This window comes from Ixodes scapularis, unplaced genomic scaffold (genome assembly GCF_016920785.2).
Source record: "Ixodes scapularis isolate PalLabHiFi unplaced genomic scaffold, ASM1692078v2 PGA_scaffold8__174_contigs__length_109621045, whole genome shotgun sequence".
NCBI lineage: Eukaryota > Metazoa > Arthropoda > Arachnida > Ixodida > Ixodidae > Ixodes > Ixodes scapularis.
Window position 1 is genome coordinate 25,023,269 of NW_024609883.1, and position 21,954 is coordinate 25,045,222.

Genomic DNA, 21,954 nt, shown 5'->3' on the forward strand with positions numbered 1-21,954 from the left:
TTATTTACGTGAATGACCTGCATGCCTTTATTCAATCCACTATAAGGTTATATGCCGATAATTGTATAATGCAGAGAACGATTGAAGTCTGGGGAGGCTTTACGCTGTTAGATAATAAACTAAGATGACTCGAAGCATAGTTTAGGGAGTAACACGTAAAATTAAACGTTTACGAAATAATTAAATTTCACTAACATGTACACTCTTACACAGTATAACTACACTTTTCAAGAAAACAATAAAAAACGCTTACACATAAACGTATCTTGGGGTTAATCTCACTTGAAATCTTATTGGAAAACACACGTGAGCTAGATCACTTCGAAAGCTAACACAAAATTTGTGATTCTGAGGTATCATCAATATCCTGAGAAACAAGTTTGATGGAATTTTCCGCTGCCACATGACCCAATCATAAATATACATAATTCATTTGGAATCTACATAGACACTCATTCCTCATTAATAAGTCAGTACAGAACCTCTCGTTTGATCCTCTGCTATGTTCGTGCAAGCATAACCGAACAACAAATATTTTTCCTCTTCTTGAAAAATGGCCGCAAAGCATGTCGCTTGTCCTCTCCACATCACCCATTTTACCATTGATCATCTATAAATGAAGGATTGTTGGCTTCCAACCATCGTTACTCATGCATGAACAACTCACATAAACACCATCTCTATGTTTAGAACGAACATCTTCAGACTCGTTTTACTGGAGTTATCATCTTCCCACTGAAATTCGCTCCCGGATGATATCAGTTATAACCTTACAGGACCCTACCAAGTTTCTCAATACACTCACGATTTTGTTTGATATCTAACATGACGACCAGGCACGTAACAAGGGGGGGGGGGGGGGCTATAGAGCCGGCCCCCCCCCCCCCCCCCCCCCCCCCCCGAAATCTTCCCTTTTGCTGGGGCCTCCCCTCCCCTTCCTACAGCATTTTGGCACGAACACCCTCCCCCCCTCCCGAAGCAAAATCCTGGCTACGTGCCTGATGACCACTGCTCTATTTTTTAGCGTTAAATACGATGCATTCTGATGTTTCGTATTTTCTTACAAATCTCCCTGCGGGCGATTTGAGAAAAAAATACCTGAGAGGAAATTAAATTCGGCTCTATGCCAATCCGCCACTGTGCCAATCCGCCACTGTGAAAATCTACCGAGGTTGGTGGTGCTGTGCCAATCCTTTGCTGTGCCACTGGGTCATTGTGTCATTGTGCCGCTGTGCCAGTGCGCAACTGTGCCACTGTCAGTGCCACTGTGCCAATCCCGAAATGCCTGATTGGCGCAGGACAACCCGGATCCCCCGACGGCGTCTCAGGACGGCCTGCAGCCCCCGCCAGCGTCGCTGCTGCAGTCCCGGCGGCGCTCTTCCGTGCACCGGGGTCAGAACCTGAGCTACTGGCCGTCCCGGTTCTCGGTGTCCCCCGTGACCGAGGACGACGTTCTGCGCACCCGGCGCCCCAGTCGGCTGTCCAGGCAGAGCATGCGGCCGCCCGTACTCGAGGAGGAGCAGGACGAGTACTCGCGCATCTGAGCCCCACGCTCTTACGACGCAAACGGCGGGCAGTGAAGCGCTCTGAAGGGTGCAGGACTTCGACGTGACTGAGTGTCGCCTCCAGTCGGCTAACGGGAGATAGATGCTCAGTGCTTTCATCATCTGTCAGATTTTTCGCGTTGGCGCATCAGGTATAATTCAGGAGCTACGTACAATAGTAGTACGAGTTAAAAAGTAGAGCACCAAAAAAGGTCCTAATTGGTTTCTTCTGTGCTGGTCACGATTCATAAGTTCATTCAACTTGACGGGAATGAATATCTGGAATATAATACCAGCGAGGACAGTGAATTGATTACAATCTTCATCCCCGAAAACGGAAGTTTTAAGATATGATATGAATCAATTTATTATTTCATATAGTCCACCAATTCCTTCGAATTGTAGGGCATTTCTGAATTTTTAAAACACTGTGTTCGCGACGAGGTTTCCTACTACGGTTGCTGAGGGGACTTGACTAAGCGTGTGCAGTTGCCGGAGAGGCGCCTGCACGCTGTCCAGTATCCTCTGACTCACTCTGGTCGGACTTGTATTATGTAAACGGGTTCGCGAGGGTAGGCAGGCACCCGTGACGTCTCAGTGCATCAGGTACACTTCCCACGAGCCATGAGCCTTAATTAATTTTAAAAAAATTCGGGAAAGCAATGGCACGGTATTCTGAACAATTAGCATAAATTGTCTCTAGCTGGTCCTTCATATGCTTTTCAGAGAAATAATGTCGCTGTGTTTCACTAGCTGTATTCAGCATGTAAGCAACACCAAGATTTTTAAGCAACTTGTTCTTCGTGCGTAAACACTGGAGCACCCATGTGTCAGCCTGTGTGAAAAGCGTTTTTAATGCGAAGTGTGGACAGATGTCAAACGATGTATTTGATACTAAATGTTGGAATAAGTTATCGTGGTTTTTACGCCACGGATTTTAAAGGGCTTCACACCGTCTAGAAAGGATGTATATATTTTTTTTTGCATCCCTGTGGTCTACATGTTTTGATGGTTCAGATTCCTCGAACACGCTACTCGTATCCGCTATCCGAGTTTGTATATAGAAGAAACACAAGTTTCCGTGTTGTGCCTTAGAAGTTATTTTTTTGTGAAGTATATAGCTCCCAGAAATAACGGTATGATTTTACTTCTATTCTTTCTGTCAAGTCAGCACTATTTGGCACCGACGCATGTGTTGCTTTATGATTGTTTTTTAAATAAATGCGGTCAGTCGGCCTTAATTTGCTGCCTGACAATTATGTTGAACTTTCATTTCTTCGTACTTGTGTATGGCAATTTCTGGAAGAACTGCCGAAAACTTTGAAGAATTTCATAGGGTAAAATTAAATTGTTCTATACGCTTCCGAGGTTGGCGGTGCTATTTGAAGATGTTGTCACCTTTTTTGAAGGCACGAACCCAGTTTTTGAGTGGAAGTGATGGCATACAAGATCAAATGAAGATGGCATCCTGGAGCTAAAGCCATTTAATGAAATGAAAAAAAAAAGATGCGTAAGCAGGCTTTTCAAACAAGTTTAGTAAAGCAAGGCCATGCAAACTTCTTACCTTTCAGATTGAACGAGATGAATGATTATATTTTGTCTAATGTTCGTGGAATGTACGGCACCTTTTATTGTCGGTTTTAATCGGTACCTATACGTAACTACTTTCGCAAATGTGTGATCTCTCCTTGCATTTACCTGCAGGGACCACTGTGCTTCAAAACTGAAACAATTCTAACCCGTTTTGCTCAATTCCCTTTGCTAAATTATGATAGGAGCGTAAGTATGAGTATTATAAATATTGATCAGTAAGTGTGACGGCAGTAGAAATAATTTACTTTTACTTGCTTTAGTTCAGAAACTATATAAAGGTAAACTTCCCTTTATAAAAATCTTTCCTCGTCTTCCACATCTACCAAATGCAGAAGGATAATGTTACAGAAATGTTCCTCGGCAGAACGTCTTTTTATTAGATATAGTATAAGTTAAGCCCTTATATCCCAAATAAATTCAGAACAATATATGGAAACTATGAATAGAGGTTGAGTGTTGATTATCCTGGTATTACCCAGAACAAAATGACTTTGGTATCAGTAAAGTATATACAAGTTTTATTACTAATATATTTGTGGCACCCAGGAAAACGTCGTAGAAAATGGCACCACCATCGACTTCAAGGTTTTTCATGTACCCGTGGTTGATCGAAATTACAGCACTGCCACGGAGTCTACAACAACCTTCACTCACGCGACCACAGGACGTCTGCCGTTGTGCATTTTAGCGCTATCATCAGCGGCATCAACAACACGAGGCGTGCAAATGCAGCTCCTGAACAAAATATTGACGCTGGGCCAGTATGCACTTCTGTCACAGGGTAGCTCTACGGTTTCTTCAAAACGCAGGTTGGCGCTCGAAAAGAAGACCGTAGCTTCAGCTGTAACGTTGTGTTTCTTGTTCTGTTTACACGCACTAGAACTTTCATCAAACAGTTTGGCGACCTGTTGTTGCTACTTCAAAGTGATGATATTGAAACTAATCCGGGGACAACTAACACAGAGCTGGCGGTTATGAACAATAAGGTTAATTATACAGTTTTGAAGCTGGTGAGTGGACAAGAAGAAATACAAAGAATATAGTCTTCAGCGAAAAAAACCGCACGGACCTATTCATCAATGACCTGGTAAAGCACGTGACTCCGTTAGAAGGTGACTTAACTGGGCTAACATGTGAACGCTCTGGAAGTCATAAACGTGCAGAGCCCGAACTCGCCACTGCATTGGTCGTGCTATCACAGTTGAAATCGCATTGTGATGAGTGCGAGAACAGGTCTCGTGAATCCAATCTTTTGGTTTCTTTTTTGCGCCCGCCTATTTTGATCAGGAGACGTGGGCAGTTTTAGAAAAGAAAATTACTGATATTTGCAAAGAACACATTAATCTTAATGTTCATGGATCGTACCCAGACAGCACACGACGTCGGGCCAACATTGGTATTTAATTGGCAAACAACGGTCCAATATTGGGCCAATGTGGCCATCGCAGAACCAATATTGGTGGTACACTGGAATATGCTGGCTAAGGTTGGCCTGACTTGCCCAACGGCTCACCAACGTTGGTAATCGATTGGCTTAGGCTGGCCAACTTTGGCCTACCTCAGCCAATGGCTTACCAACGTTGGCAATCGATTGGTTTAGACTGGCCAACATTGGCCAACCTCAGCCAACGGCTTAGCAACGATGGCAATTGGTTGGCTTAGGTTGGCCAACATCGGCCTGTCTTAGCCAATTGGTTACGAACATTTGTAATCAATTGGCTTAGGCTGGCCAACATTGGTCTATGTTAGCCAATGAGTTGCCATCATTGGTAGTCGATCGTCGAAGACAGGCCAATGTTGGCGAGCTTAATCCAATCAATTACCGACATTGGTAATCGATTGACTTAGGCTGGGCAACATTGGCCTGTCTTAGCCAGTGGCTTACCAATGTTATATATAATTGGCTTAGTTATTTTAATGTGCTGATCACGCACGCTGAGAACAATCTCTAGCTATGCCTCCGGGGAAAACGATTCTTCTGTTTTCACACGCAGAGCAAGTTAGCAACTAAATTAGAACGCTGTATGCATTGCGAGCTGTAGCAAATTTGAACGTCCACGCAAAAACAAAAAACAAAAACGTGTTCGGTGACAGGTTAAAAATAAACGCTGGGGAGGAGGTCGACTCCTCCTGATCTTTCGATCTACAAATATGGAAAGAGATGGGAGGAGCTTCTACCACCTGTCACCGACTATAACTAACACGCGTTTTCCCAAAACTGATAGTTAGGCTTAGTAAATTCCACACGAAATACAAAATGCACGCTTATTTCGATTTGTGTATATGTTTATACGGCAAAAAGCATAGTGCCTCTTCTCTTATGGCCCTTTAGCGACGCAGCCGGGAAACCTTTCCAAAGAGGGGGGGGGGGGGGGGGGGGGAGGCAGGGTTCAACACCGAAATTTCCACCTGCCTCCCCAACCTAGGACACGGGTGTATTGTCAGCTGTATGTGACCTTGAAAATCTCAAGGCAACCCGCTTTGCTGAGCCGCAAAACGCGGCCTATAATTCAGACTGAACCGGACAAAATTAAAAAAATAAATGAAAAGCACTAATAATTTTAGCAAAAAAAATAAAACCTTAAACAAATATCCAGCGACTGATTAAGCAATTACATGCCTTCACAAATAAAAAATTGCGTTGAATTAACATCTCGAACATCCTATGTTTGAGGTAGGAGGTGACATAAAGCTGATGCGCATTTCAGTCTGCAAAGAAAGGTTATCACGCAACATATAACAGAAGAAGCTGAGCATTATGCCTGCTTGCCCAAAAATGACTTCAAAGTGCGTACAAAATACGGCAACTGCAGTACTGACTACGGAAGTGACAACGCCCTCAGAAATATAAGCTGTAATAGAGCCAACGGGTTACCAAAGTTGGCAATCGATTGGTTTAAGCTGGCCACCAATTGCCTGTCTTAGCCAGTGGCCTACCAACGTTGGTAATTGATTGGCTTAGTAGGGGGGATCGGTGGCCGAGTGGGCTGAAGCGCACACCCAGCTCGACGTGCGTGGAGCGAAAGCTCGCGCTGCAGAACCCAGGGATCCTGGGTTCGAGCCCCACCCCTGCCCGTTTCAATCTGGATGAGCATCGTACCGGCGTGCGGTCGTGTATCACTAGTGCGTGGTGCACGTTAAAGACCCCAGGCTAGCGGTTGTACTGCACTGGCTAAATTGCTCATCTACAGCGTGTGACTCGTCGCAACTTTAATGGCAGACCAACTACACGCTGTATAAATATCCCCACAACCCCAATTATTATTATGATTGGCTTAGTCTGGTGTGATGAGCGATCCCGCGACCAGCCGAAGAGGACGAGAAAGAAGACGAGGTGGCGGCATGCGAGGCGCGCGGGAGGGGATTCGGGCGGTTGACAAAGGACGGTGCAGACGCGACCAGGCCGGACCTCCGTCGGCGTGACCAGACGTCAAGAGGCCCGACCCACAACCCATTTCTCACGCAGTCCGGGCGCCAACCTTCCGGAGGTAGACAAGACTGCATGCGTGGCGCAGTTGAATACCCGCTGCCACTCCGTGCCACAGACGTTCTGGGCCTGACTCAAGCCTTCGGCCAACGCCCAACTGCCTCGTCGCTACGTCCTTCGGCCCAGACCTTGGCGGACACCTGGTCATAGGCTGCCACCGGCGTACGGGGCCTGATTCAAGCCTTCGGCCATCGGTCAACTGCCTCGTCACAACGTTCGGACCTCGGCCCTGACGTCGTAGACAACTGATCATCGGCTACCACGGGTGCTACGCCGCAAGGACTGAAAAGTTGTGAGCGAGGGACTTTTTGGGGGACACTCAAACCTTAACATTTGTTGAAGTGCTGCTTGGGAGTGTGCTTTATAAGACCAATGTGGGTTTGAAAGCGTTGATTTTTGACCTTTGGATCTTTTCGTAGATGCCATCAGTGCGAAGCTAACAATTGAAGAATCGGCCGCTTATAAATGATGCTGAAGTGGCTGCCAGGGTCTTGCGACAGGGGAGGCTGCAGGAAGAGGCGTTCGGAAGCCGTAATGGCTCCCCAGCCCCAGGACTCGCCCCAGGACCTTCCCCAGGACCAGGCATAGGCTCCCCGCTCAGCTTCCTCCCTAGCCCCTTTGAATAAAAGTTCCGAAAAAAGTATTAATTGATCTTGAATTAGTCATTTGCTCGCCAGATAAGATAGTGCACAGACAAAGCATAGGAGGACCTTGCCATTTGTGCCCAGAATGTTTTTCTTGCAGTGGGCTGCTAATAAGAAACAGGCCAGGGGTTCTTAAAACCCAATGTTGGAATAACCAGGATTTAAACACATTGCCATCATTGCATAGCCAGCATTAAAGATATGGCATTAACACTGGGACATGCCAATGAATCAGCTTGACTGCCGATAACGGCCTATTAAATGATTGAACTTTTATACCAATGATGGCATAGCCATTGAATTAGTGTGAAAGCCAAAATTGGCATAGCCAATGACATAGTGTGGATGCCAACGATGGCTGAAATATTGGTTTAACGATGGCCTAAAAAAGGTGCCAGTGGTGGCTGGATCATTGGTTGAACGATGGCCCAACGTTGGCGCCAATGACGGCTAAAAGGTTGGTTGAACGATGGCCCAACGTTGGTGCCAATGATGGCTGGAACATTGGTTGAACGATGGCCCAACGTTGGTGCCAATGGTTGGGCCAACATTGGAATAAGTTGCGCTCGGCCAGAATACCAATGTTGGACCAACCTCCGGAGCCAGCGTTTGCCATTGTTGACCCAATGTCGGTCCAACATTGGTGTGCTGCCTGGGTACATTGACAAAGCTTACCGCTTGGGGCCTTGCGAAGAAGGTAAGTGTAGTCCTGGTATGGTGAGGTTTAGCCTCCTGTAAGAGAAAGATTACTATGGAAAAGGCTTACAAGTTCAAGGGCACGGGATGCTCAGTCGGCCGCGACTATGCTCATTGCGTGCGTCTTGCCCGGCTAAAACTTAAAACACGCGAAGGCCCAAGGTGTTCCCTTTAGGTTCGGCCACGATAAACCGTTCACTGCCAACAAGCTCTACGCATTGAACGCAAAATCACTCAATTGTTTTAGAAAAAAGCTCATAGCAATGTCCTCGTATTTTTTCTGATTCCAGCGAACGACCAGTTATAAAGTTTGTCACTCACACAGCGTATTGCGCGAAAGAATGCTATCTTCGAGCTGTGTCTTTTATTGTTGCTTATTTTAGGAGCCTTTTTTCAAGCAAGAAGAGCTTTCGTGTTCAATCGATATTTTCGACCAGCGTCATACTTGGATAAGGGACATGGCTTTCCAGTGAATTTCATATGGGCGAATTTATGCTTGATAAAAATATCAAATTTATTCGAAAGATCAAGAACATAGCAGAGGCGGAGACGTACTTCTCGTTGTTAATAAGTGCTTTCACGCTGTTTCCGTCGATTTGAACATCGACATTAAAATAGTCTGAGTTTGCATAAAATCATTTTTATGCCATGATTGGTGTATGCTACAGAGCTACGCGTGATTTTATTCGTGATCTTTGAATCTGCCTTGATGTTCCTTATCGTTACCCCGAATGTTATGTATTTTGTCGGGAGGTGATTTTATTTACCCAGGCATGGACTTTTGAACTATTACTTGAGTGTAGAAATGCTTTCGAGTGTTCTGACCTCTAGAATGTTTTCAACACACACTGCCTTAAACAGGTTGCTCTGGAGCCTACTCGAGGTCCCTCCATTCTAGACCCATTTTTAACGACTGTCCCTGAAACAATTTAGCGCGGGATGTTCTTGAGGAAATAATTGATCATGAAATGGTTTTAATTGAACTAGATATCATTATTCAGCACGCCGTAACCAATGTAAAGTAGTCCACGACCATTTCAAGGCTAAGGCTGCCGAAATTAGCACAGCTATGAGCAATTTTGTTTGATGACTGCAATTGGTATTCACCCTTACGGTCTGTCAAAGAAAATTTAATGGCCTTTATAGGTCGTCGTTTCTATGCTCAACAAATTGTACCATAGATCGAAATACCGAACAACCCTCAGCGTCTATAGATGAAAAAAAAAAAATATAGGGTTTTGTTTAAAAAAAAAAAAAACGATTTTATCACAGGGCTCTGGAAATGTAGAAAGGAACGTCGTGTCCTGGAACTTGTATCGTTCATATTCAGTGACATGCGCCCTTGAAATAAAACATATAAAACTATATTTTATAAAGATGACTTAAACGGCCTCTTGAAGTAAACTCCACAACGTTTTGGGATTGCATAAACCCACCAAAATCAAAGTATTCTAACTCTGGCTTTATAGATGCGCAAGAAAACCTTGAACCTTAAAGGTGCAAACACTTTTGATAAATTTTTGTTTAAGTTTTTACGAACGCATAATTTCCCCTACCCTTTGTGCATTGACCCTCGACCAGAATTTCTTGTAAGCGGTAATGGTATGTCCACAGGGTATAAGTAAATTATTTGAAGGCCTGCCATATATCGAAACTCGCCACTAAACTTTCAAAGACTGGCCGAAAATTTCTCCAGCAACGTTCTGTATTGACAATACCAGCAATCTCTCGATGAACGAAGTTTGACCAGGGAGTGGCAGCATGGGTAGGTGAGTTCCGTTCACAATTCTGGTGCCTCGCCACGTTTAGATAGCTACAGTCCCATATCGCTTACGAGTGTCGCATGCAAATTTTTATAACACTTTATTTATATCCACGTCATTCATTTTCTTTTTGGTAACGATATCTTTTTTGAAGGATAACACGCCATCAGGAAAGGTAAATCTCGTGAATACTAACTTTTTAAAATACTGTCAGGACTTTACGGGAATGTTTATTCGTTTTATCAGACAGACCTTGCATTTGTGAACTTTTCAAATGCCTTCGACTGCGTGCCCCATGGACGGTCATTACAAAAGCTTAAATGGCTGAGCATAGACCGCTCGATTATACATTGGATTAGAACGTTATTTTTTTCTAATAGAAAGCTATCTGTTCATGTTTCAGACCATTTGTCATCAATTACGGATGTAAAGTCCAGAGTGCCCCAGGGCTTTGTGCTAGTCCCCCAACTCTTTCTTGTTTATATTAATAATCCTCCCGTTGATATGACTTCCTCGATTCGGCTTTTTGCAGACGACTGCGTCTGATAGAGAAAATAGTAACTAAAATAATACCCTGGATTCGCAAAACGACATAAACTATATTTTCAAGGTGTACTTCACTGAAAAAAACCCAAAAAACTACAGTATAAATATACCGGTTGACCAGTGTTGTTCATACGGTGTTATGGTACACAAGACGTGTATTAAAACTGGTCTCCCCGTATACATACTGCACCTGTATTCATACAGGACCTGCATGCGAACAGGACCTGTATAAGTACAGAACCTGTATGAGTAAAGGACCTGCATGCCTACAGATTTTACTCTGTGCACAGAGGTTCGCCTGAAAGGATGGCACAAGGATACTTAGGTGTGACCACCTAAGAAGGTAAACCAAAATTAATGATACAAGAAAACCGCTTACAGTACAGGCGAGCTGGTGGATGCAGGGGAGGATCCAGAACTCCGTTTTGAGGTGGGCGGGGAAATTCGTAAGGATACTATTCTCCCATTCTTTTTTGTGCACCGGGCCGAGTTGGCTAGCGCAATTTCACATGGGTGGTGCACCTTGTGCACCACCCAGGTCAAATCCGCCCCTGTGTGGATGTTTACCATGTTGCAACTTAACCGTTGAGACGTTCTCTTTGCATTTTTGCTCTTCTACTTCCATATTTCTATTTCATAGCCCAGTGTCGGGTTAAGTTGAAACATGGTATTCTCAAACCCACATACCAAAGGAGCCTGTCAACAACGAAATGTGCTACTAAAATTAAAACGAGAAAGTAGGGACTATTTGCTTTTATTTTTAATCAATATATCATACCGGTACACCACACCAAATGATTCCTAAGAGTTGTGCCCTTAGTGTTTCTCAAGGCGGAAATTTTCCAAATAGAGCCGCGCCTGCCATACCACGAACTTTGGTATGATCCTTGATATCAAATCGATTGACACCCCGAGAAGTCTCCAATTTGTATTGCAGATTTCGTCTTTCCAAAGCGTTGAAATCTAACTGTTTTTTTTTGTTTTTCTTGTGTGTCTTTGTCATTTTATTACTTTTTTACTTAAGGGTCACCGTGTGAGGTCATTACATAAGGAGGCAGCCAGGCAAGAAATTATACAATAAAATTTTAGGAGCATGAACAACAAAAGAACTGATAGAGAACGCACTACCGCGAACAAGAACTGAAGTAGCAACACCGAAAACCTACAAGTAAAGCGAAAATGCAAGATGATGGAGTTTTTTAAAACCACATGATCAGGGATTAACACGAGAATTTCTGGAGGACCGTTCCAGTCCACAATTTTTAGTGGTATGAGTTAAAGGCGTTACTCGAACCGGATGTGCATTGAAAATTGCAGGAGTTATTGAGGCAATAAGAGAACCATGTGGGATTAAGCAGGAATGAACTTCTAACGACGGGATGACAATGATAAAGCTTACGAAGTAAGCAAAGGAGGGCTACCTTGCGGCAGGCCTTGACAAAAAAAAATGTAGGCTTATTTTCATTGAAGAGAGACTGGCTGTATAATCTTACCTAGAGGAAATGTGGCGGGCCACTTGGTTTTCCACTGTTTCAAATTGAGTGAGTAAGCGATTTTTTTTGAGGATTCCAGACTTCGTCAGCGTATTCAAGCTTTGGTCGAATTAAAGTTTCCTAAGCAAGCATTATAAGTTTTGGAGAAGCAGCACTCGGACAACGCCGGTTGTAGCCAAGGGTCCTTCCTGCGTCCGAAGAAATGGTTTTAATTCGGTTAATCCATGTCGGATCAAACGTTAGTACGACACGGTGTGTGTATGTGTGCTGATTTGGCTCTAACGTTGCAAAGGGTTGTTACACTTTTACATCTTAAACAGATCCCCTTGTTCGACCTTCAAAACCCCCTCAAGGAGTTGTGACCGCGGCAAAAGGGTATAGAGATATTGGTGTAAATTTCAACGTACGTGTCTTTCCTTGTTTGAAATCCTTGAGCGTCTGGTCAGGGGAGCCGAACGGCCGATAACTTGGATTATACCTTGAATTTAATAAAGAAAACAAAGATTTTTTATACTTACTAAATGTGCTCGAATACCATGTTCAAATTTTACGCACGAGTCTGCTCTATAAACGTACAAAACGTACTATAAGAACAGGAGCTTACCTCTCATGACGTTAACATGCGGCTTCCTATCGTTGCCGTCTTGTCGTGAAACCTCTTTGGGCTTGCCAGAAATTTTAAAAACAAACAAAAAGTGAAATACGTTTACAAATCCCTGTAATGCGAAGTTAGAGCGCAGCTCTTGAAGTATTGTGATTTTGCGGTATACCGTGACAGGAAAGTACGCAAGAGGAGGGGAGGGTCCTCCGTACCCTCCCCTCCTCCTCCTCTTTTCCTCGTCCCCTCCTCCATAGCCTCCGCTCCTTCCACAGTTTCCCCGCTATATTTAGCTGGAAAATTGACGCCCCGTGACCTCAACACCAATCCAGTTTCCCCGCTAAATTTAACAGGGACAATGACGTCAAATGACTTCGTGTCACGTCACCTATAACGAAATTAGGTTTCTCTGCTAGATTTAGCGATGACATCAACATAAAACCTATTCCTCGCTGAGTTTGGCGGAAAAACTCAATGTGCAGAATTGCATTATGGGACGTCACGAGCCTACGTACCTGTTCAGTTTCTTCGCTAAATCTAGCGGGCAATTGAATTCATGTGTAGGTCTGTGACGTCCCACAATGCAACGCGCGCGGTTACGCGGACGGCGTCGGCGGCGGCGACGCCGTAAAACAGGAAAACGAGCTCCTAAAAGCTCCGCTCTAAAAAATAGCAGGTCGAGAATTCAGATTGATAAGTGGTCTAACATATCTTTACCGGAAGAATGTGCATAGAGCCTATTTTCCCAAAACGGGGCACGGATGTCCAAAGACCTCGCCGTTACGTGTCGTACTGATCGCCCTGACAGTAGTGTGAATTAGCACATGACTACACTTTTTTTTTTCTACTTTTGACCGTTGTGTCTTTTATACTTTTGTTTTAATTATTTCTGCGCTTGTATTTGCTGTAGTTCAGTGTTTTGTTATAGTTCCACCCTTTTCCTAAATTTAATCGATGCAGATCGGCTACGCCGTCTGCGCGTGCAATAAGATGGCTGGAGCACCTTGAGCGCTTGTCAAAGACGTTTCTTTATTCAACTTTTACAGTTTCTGTCGCGACCGGACGGTCACAATACGACAGCAACCCGGGGGGGGGGGGGGGGGGCGACGAAAGGAGAGCTACACACCAGGCGACTGCTGAACCAAAAGTAGTTTTATTCCGTGCAAGCTCCCGGGAAGAAAAGAACGCCGCTCTGTGGAACGGTGGCGCCATCTGTTATAAGGTAGTCGCAACACTACATCCACCTTTCGAGCTCAAGGGGTCTTCTGTCTGCAGCCCAGCATCGAGCTTATAATTTATAAATTGAGTGCTCTTGCTGGCTTCACGTGCCGCCGCTAACGGGTGACTCCTCTTAAACTCTGTTTTAAACCTTTTGAACGACACTGACTCTGTAGGGCGCAGTGTTGGTTTTGCATTGGCTGGGACACGTGCACCGTACCCTCGTACTCCGGGGGCTCTGAAATGTGTCTCCTGCAGCCGAGAGCGTCATGCCTCACTACCAGGGTTGTAAAGCACCTACGTACAAGTAACTGAAAATCGGTATCTAGGTGCCGTTGTTGCACCTGAGGTACAAACCTAGGCACTTTAATTTTTCGGTATCTGTATTTGTATCTTAGGTACATTTTCCAGTAACTTGTAACTAAGTGAAGCTGCTTTTTACAGGTACTTTTCTATTGCCTTCGTCAAAATGGTAGAAACTATATGTGACGAGCCGCAAAAGACGACTCGCGCGGCTCGTGCGAGCTCCAGTGCCGCGCGTGCGAGCGCGAGAGAAGGAGATCAGAATAATAAAGAAAGAGAAGTTCTGCATGGAATCTCGGGGGTTGACGTTTCTTTCCTGAGCTCGGAGCCCTTTTCTCTTGACGACCAGAACGAATCGTCACATATGGCGCCCGAACGCGGACCCGGGTCTTCAAAAAATTCACGCTAACAACCTATGTGGGGACGGCGCTCACTTCGACCAGGTCTCCACCAACCACTGTCGTCTGGACGGCCAAGGTTTCAAGGTAACTCCAAGATGGCGGAACGTTCCATCGACGCTTTCCGAAGGCTGGATGACGACGCCAAGGACGCCGCATACCAATCAGTCGTCAGCGACACGGAGATCCTAAAAGCAGAGGTGGAGCAGCTACGCCTACAGCTAGCAGAGCTCAAGAACGCGACCTCTGCGCAACCGATCGACCGGCTGGAGGACATATCGCGCCCTTGCGACGACGCCACCAACAGGCAGCTACAGGCAACAGAGATTTGATCTGCGGACTGCTGGCGCCTGTCGTGGATCGTCTTGATCAGCTCGAGGCAAAGATGAGGAGAACTTCGTTGGCAGAATCGCAGTGCAGCGCAATCTCTAACGAAGACCTTTCCGAGAGCGAGTCCGCCAAGAAAAGGAGGCCCAAGGCGCCCAAGAAAAAAACTCCTGTTAGAGCTGAGTCAGCCGCAGACACTGCAGTCGCATGAGACCGGCCGACAAAGTCGCTGACCAACGTGGCTGGCAGCTCGGTTCCTCAGCTAGGCAAGGAGGTCATCGCCTGGTTTCACCAGATGGATTTCTGGTTCCAGACGTTTAAAGTCGCACCAAGTGAGGCCATCCCATTGATTGTGTCCAAGCTACCATCTAAGGACTTCATGTGGGTGAGGTACCACCTGAAAACAACCAAGGTAACGACATGGGAGCAAATGAAGACCGCTTTCCTTCGTCGTTGCAGCCTGGTCAACGAAGTTGCAGCGAAACAGAAGATGTTCGGCGTTAGTCAGCGTTCGGGAGAGTCCTGCACAGACTTCGCCTTCCGCAAACTGGAGCTCATCGACGAGTGCAACTACGCAGAGACGGAGGCGGAGAAATGCAGGGTTATCCTGGCAACATTGTCTGACAAACTACGAAAGCACTACTTCGATAGACTCTTTGCTTCGTTGGATGAGTTGCTGGACTCATTCCTCCGCTTCGACCAGGTAGTCTTCAGCCAACCCAAGACACCGGCATTGACGGTAGCTGAAGAGCCAGCTCAGGTTGCGAAGGTAACCAAGAAAGCGTCCTCCTCCCCGATCTTGAAGCAGTACCGGTCGCCGCCTCGTCAGAACGCGGACGACGGTCATTGTCAGCAGCCTCTTTCTCCACGCGAGAAGCAAGAGAAGCAGCACGTGTCGCCTCAGCGCCCGTCAAAAGCTTCCCAGAATTTTCGGCGTTCTTCGTTTCGTCACCCGGAAGTTCGTCCGCTGTGCCTCAATTGTAAAAAGAGCGGCCACTACGTCAAGCGGTGTCGGCAGGAGCTCACACCAGATTTTTTGGATTGGCAACAGCGCTTCGACTCCACTGCAGCACCGACGCAGGGAAACGACAAGCTGATGCCACTGACGCCTGCGAGAGTTCATCAGTAGTTCGGCGCATCCCATGTGGCGCAGCAGTGGGCACCAAAACAATTCAGGTTCAACTGAACGGACAGCCTCTCACAGCTTTCTTGGATTCAGGGGCAATGAGAAGTCTCATCAACGTTTCCATCGCCGACCAGTTGCACCTTTTGATTCAACCTTCTTCCATCCGTCTCCGGGGTCCAAGTGGTCAGTCCCTCACAAACCTAGGCGAAGCGACTGCCACAGTGACAGCTGACGGACAGACGCTGAACCAGGCATTCATCATGGTCCCACATCTGGAGGAAGAAAAGTTGCTCCTTGGTGACGATTTCCTGACAGCATGCAAGGCCATGATCGATTGGGGTGCAAATAGCTTCTCGATTCCTCCGCCTACTAGAGGTCATAAGGTCATCTTGGTTACGGAGCAACTGATACCTCCGCGGTCCCGAAAGTTTGTTCAAGCACGGCTAAAGAATCCTGTCCGAGGACAATCAACAAAGATAGAGGTGGGGGCACAAAATTGCTGTACGACCGCCACTGCCTTCTAGTTGAACCCATGGTCATGGATAAGACCGAGAGCACGTTTTACGTACTCCTGGCGAGCCCGTCGTCTCGACCAGTGGCTCTACCCTCTGATGCTACTGTCGGAGTCGCTAGGGGGGTCACAAGTGTCGAAGACATCGAGCTTAGCGACGACGAAACTGCGCCCATCTTAAGTTGCTCAAGCATGCCTTCGTCGGAGGACCTAGATCGCCCAAACGCTTTGGAAATCGTCGGCCCTTAACATCAACCGCTATCGCTTGAGGGTGTCACGTTCAAAATTGGTTCAACGCTGGTACCTGAAGAGCTTCTTGCGAAAAACATGGCTTGCTTCGCGCAAACCCGCACTGACGTTGGATACTGTCGGCTTGAGCAGCACTTCATTCCGACAGGTAATGCGAGACCTATCTCCCAGAGACCACGTCGACTGTCGCCGGCGCAGCGTGATGTCGTCAAGGCGACGTTCAAGGATCTCATCGATGCCAAGATTGTGTAACCATCGCGCAGTCCCTTGGTTTTAGTCACGAAAAGGGACGGATAAACACGAATGTGCGTCGACTACAGAAGGATCAAAGCGGTCACTGATGGCGCTGTCTACCCCTTTCCGCGAATCGAACTGCCTCTGCCCGATGACTGCACTTTTGGAATTTATAGTGTGTGCACTTGTTTATAGCGTGTCTTCTCATTTAGCATTTCGTATGTACATATTTATTCACGCTCGTGCGTATCTCAGAGCGCAGTATATGTCCAATGTTGTTTTGCTTTGTCTCATGAAAGCGCACTGTCGGGTCGACAGTTTCTGAAACCCCGGCATGTGACGAGCCGCAAAAGACGACTCGCGCGGCTCGTGCGAGCTCCAGCGCCGCGCGTGCGAGCGCGAGAGTAGGAGATCAAAATAATAAAGAAAGAGAAGTTCTGCATGGAATCTCGGGGGTTGACGTGTTTTTCCTGAGCTCGGAGCCCTTTTCTCTTGACGACCAGAATGAATCGTCACACTATAAATCTTGAAGTATTAACTCACTACCATGTGCCGTGATTAACATTGAGTTGGGTACGGCATTGGAGGCACTGACTTGATCGAACGACGTTTTAGCGAACGAAGCACCGCCTATGATGTTTCATCGAACGACACACTATAGTGCATGTAGGTGTTCATTTGAGCGAACGGTGAATTAGCGATGCCGTTCTAGCGACACCAATTTATTCAATCGCTTCGGAACTCCAGGAAAAATAGCGACCTGCTTCCTTCATCTCAAACTGAAATCGACTTCATTGCTTGTTTGAAGTTCCTCTGACAGTTGTACAAGGGAGGAGGTAACTTGAACGATGTGCGCAGTTTCTGTTGCCCGTATCTTGTCCTGGTGATGGCATTGTTCTGCCATAAATACAACGAGGTAGAGGGGCTTAGAGTGATAAACCGGAAGTTCGGAAGTGGCACCCCCCCGGTTGCCGCCATGTTGTACGCAAATGTGACCACTCGTCTGGGGCTGGGCGTGAATTAAAAGTTTTAACCCGATTAATCGCCACCCTTTAATCGATTAATTAATCGATTAATCGGTCTCCTTAATTTCCAGGCATAATACTTTTAAAAAGTCAAAAATTAAAATTAATATTTGTTTTCTGTTTCTGCTTTTGTTGAACATAAGGTAAAGGGCCTAATACACAAGTTTTTATATGAATCAACCTTGATGTGTAGTTAAGAACAGTTCGGAGGCACTCACACATTATTACTTCAGCTGCATGGGGTAAAAGGCTCGGTGATATTATCCGGAAAGAGCGACCTTCTTTGATCGTTCACACAACAGACTCTCTCTGCTGCGCTAAACGGACACTCAAACCCTATTGAAGTGGCCGGGAGACGTGTAACCTTCAGCACCTTGTCAGGAGTTACAAATCTTCCTCCTACAGTTTAGGCTAAATTTTGACCTAAAGTTTGCCCTTCATAGAGATGTTCTCGTGCACGTCTGCGTGGTGAAAGCGTTTACTTTTTTACTTTATTTTGGTTCGTTAAAATATTACGGATTAAGCAGTTAAAAAAATAATCGCGATTAAAGCATTAATCGATTAATCGGTAGGTTAATAATCAAATGCCCAGCCCTACAATCGTCACGTTACCTCCCACGAGCCGTGACGTAATTGGTAAGACGGCAGCGCCCAGAGCTGGCGGATGCGAGTTTGTTCGGTGCGCGGTACCGGGATATGCAGCTGCTTTCCGACGACTTCGAGCTTTTACGTGCTCGCTGACGCAGGTACAATGTGAACATATGAAGGAATGAGAGTTTATACCAATTTTGCGCAAGATGGCGCTGTATCGTCTGGAGATTAACGCCTGCGAGAACTGTGAGACAGCCGTATCGCCGTACCGGTGCTTGGATTCTCGGATCTGTTCGAGGGTCGATAGAACTTTGGGTGCTTTTAGCATAATATTTTTGCATTCTCTAAGCTTTGTTAGCGAGAAAGCTTCTGCGATCTTTATGCCGACCGCGCACGGCACAAACTCCTTCTTGTGCTTCTTACCACAGCCGAGATGTCTATGTGCTAAGGTTGATAGGGGTCGTTCGGAAAAAACTCGGCTGTGGCGAGAAGCACAAGGACTGTGCCGTGCGCGGTCGGCGTGGTTTTCAAAATTGAGTTGTCCTGTGGGAGACTGTACTTTGGCCGATCAGGGAGGTGCATCAATGATAGGCTCAGAGAACACGCACTTTCGATAAGATCTTCACCTTCGGGTAATTTGGCAATTCATTGCGATAGATGTGGGTGCTCCCATCTTTTGGAAAAGACGACGATTGTTGCTCGGCACAGTTAGCAGGTGACTGCGAAACATTCGAGGCTTATTACATTTCAAAGTATAAGGATAAGTGCGTCGGTGCTCCCTTGATTGAGCTCTTCGTTAAGGAAATGCGGGTAGGTGGTTTTCTAGAAATAAACAAGTTGTCAGTCAGCACTCGGTCTGTGTGTTCCTCGTTCTTTGTCCTCCGTACTTTTGGCGCTGTTTCTCTCTCCGTAACTATGCAATATATTCGTCGGTCAATTATTTACTTGTTCTAATTACGTGGACCAGATGATTCATATTTGTGTTCATCCCTTGCCCAAAGATCAGTCTTGTTAAAAAATGTTGACTGCCATTCCTTTCAGTCTCTTCAATAGGCTTTTTTTTCAAAAGTGTGGACTGTCTATACTTCGTTTCACCGTAACTTGGAAAGGAGCAACTGCCACAGCCCCCTTGAGCCAATCGGAAAGCGGAGTGAAGGCGTGTGACAAACCTGTGCAGACGAGCACTCTGAATGACATGTTGTCATGTGTCTCTCTCCAACGTGCATATTGGCTCACGGAGATTGTATACCCTTCGCCATTTGCCATATTGTGATGAAACTAATTACAGTAGCTACTACCCTAATTATCTAAGGCCTTCATACTTTGGGCATTTGTTCGACACGAATGTTATGTCAGCCATCACTGTGAACTCGGCTCAGCGCCTATTGGACTCGAATGCTGCATTAGCGTTCGACGTGAACTGGAACCCGTTTGTGTGCTTTATGCCGGAAAAAAATGGTGACGGTCGTATTGCTTGATGGGGTTTTGCAAAGGGTCTATTGTGTCATACGTATAGGAAGTGTGTTGCTATATTGCAATTCGTGAACACATACTATTAAAATAAATGCTCAGTGGTGCGTTTGTTTTTGCAATTAACAAGGTACAGCAATAATTATTTATTACGAGCGCAATATTTATTTTCGGTAGCTCGGCCCGTTTTGTGCTCATTAATGTCAGTGTGCTTTGATGTTATTATCATACGTGTAGTTTTAAGTCCCCTCTCCGCAATGCCTACTATGGCCCTTGGAGAGAATGAATAAACAACATTTTCACGTTACTGGAGGTGGTTTTCGGATGCACCAGATTTTCAGATGTAGAACGAGTGCAGCCCAATGCAACCAGTCTGCCAGTCTGGTATGTCCCAATAATGAATATTGAGGGGTCAGAGATCCGAGTGTCCTCATAAGGTTCAGCACGCGCGGTGAACACAATTCTTTGTGTATAGACTCTAAGGCGTAAAGGCGAGCGGAAATATGCTTATTTGGTTAGTGTATCAAACATGTTTATTTCCACTTGATTACCTAATTATTGGTTCCATAACAAGTTCTTTCTGCGACAGTCTTGTGTCAGGCGTTCAGTCGTAGTACCTGTGCTTCTTGTTGTCGGATGACGCTCCTGGCACGTCGGTGTTCAGTTTGGTCGAGTGGCAACTTTGACCGACTGATGCCGTCTTGTAATTATACGTCCTGTGCGGCCACTGACATCTGATGCACAGAAGCTGCAGGGCTGGCTTCCAATCCCTAAATTTTCTTAGTAGTTTTCTGCATCAGTGCAGCAAGCTCGAGCATATATTACTTACGTGGCTGTACCTTTTGCTGTACCATTAACTTGATGGCTGGCAACCATGTTAGTTTGCTATCCAAGCCGTTTCACTTCCATTTTGTAATGGCGATTTTTTTCTGCATCTTGCGACCACTGCGACTAGTGTAAGTCTCGTGTGGCAAAGTGAAGTCGGGTGATGCTTGGTGTCCACTTTTGAGAACAACCAACCATTCTGTTTTTGCAAGTTACTCAGCGGCATTCTCCTTCAAAGTTGGAAATTGTGTGCTTCGTGGAGTGGACACAGATAATTGGTGTCAGCAAATTATTAGGTACTGTCCTTGGACGACAACCGACACCAAATCAACTGTCCTTGCATCGCCGCTAACCTGCTTTGTCGTGCTTACCTCCTGTCGAGGTGAAGGGGATCAAGGGCTTCGGAGTAATATCAGCACCAGGGACAAAGGCTGCCAAAGATAGCCCTCAATGTCCCGCGAATGCTCCTCGAGACTTGGTCGAGGGCCGTTCGGCGCGAACCTTTGCAGGCCAATTTATTGGTACGGGCACCTCCAGTAGAAATGGTCGGCCTCACGCAGTGGTAGCAGAGTGCTTTTCGGTTGACCATTTGCAGTACCTCCGTTTTCCTCGGTGCACTTTGTTCAGCGCGGACCTCCATTGGTTCTTCCCGATGTCGGGAATGCTTCGGCGTTGGGGTGTCTCGTTGAATTGGCATTGAATACAAACGGGTAGCCGCTGGCGGTCGTCGTGACTTTGTGGTATAAGTCGCCCTCGGTTCGTCAGGTGCCGCTCCGTTTGAAGAAGTCTCCAGTTGAAATGCCTGTCGGACTTGTGCCGAAACAATCTCGACAATCAAAAATAAAAGCCGGGCAACTGATGGCAGGAAGTAGCTTCCTGATCTCCTCCCGGACTATGTCGTGGATGATGTCGCGGATGCATGGGAGGCTGGCGTCGAAGTTGCAGCTGGACGACTCGAGTGTACAGATGCTGGGGAGTTGTTGATAGTGACAGGCTCGGGCCTGCAGTGCGAACATTCAATGTTGGAAGCCTTGGTGATATGAATCCTTCGACGGTTGTCGTGGGGTTGCAGACGAGGCTACCGAAGGGATTGTCCTTCACATAAGGGGCATGGGATTCTTAGCTTCTTGTCTTCTGTAGCATTAGGGTTGGTGTGGGTGCTCGATCAGGCACAAAACATCCTCCACGAAGGCGGTGACGCTCTTGTTGGGGCCGTGTCCTGGACAGAAACAGGAATTTGGCTCTCTGTCGTCAATGTTGGCTGATGAACGTGCGCTTAAGCTCAATCTTGCAAACTTCCCACGACGTTAAGA

General features: G+C 46.2%; 1 protein-coding gene across 1 annotated transcript in view; it reads left to right on the forward strand.

Annotated features, from left to right (window-relative positions):
* LOC8038853 overlaps positions 1-3,580 on the forward strand; it is a 127,140-nt gene extending 123,560 nt beyond the window's left edge. Inside the window, exon 18 of the mRNA XM_040213030.3 lies at positions 1,299-3,580. Coding sequence (XP_040068964.2) covers positions 1,299-1,544 — 246 coding nt within the window. The 3' untranslated portion in view covers positions 1,545-3,580. The remainder of the gene's footprint in view (positions 1-1,298) is intronic.
* The last annotated feature ends 18,374 nt before the right edge of the window (positions 3,581-21,954 follow it).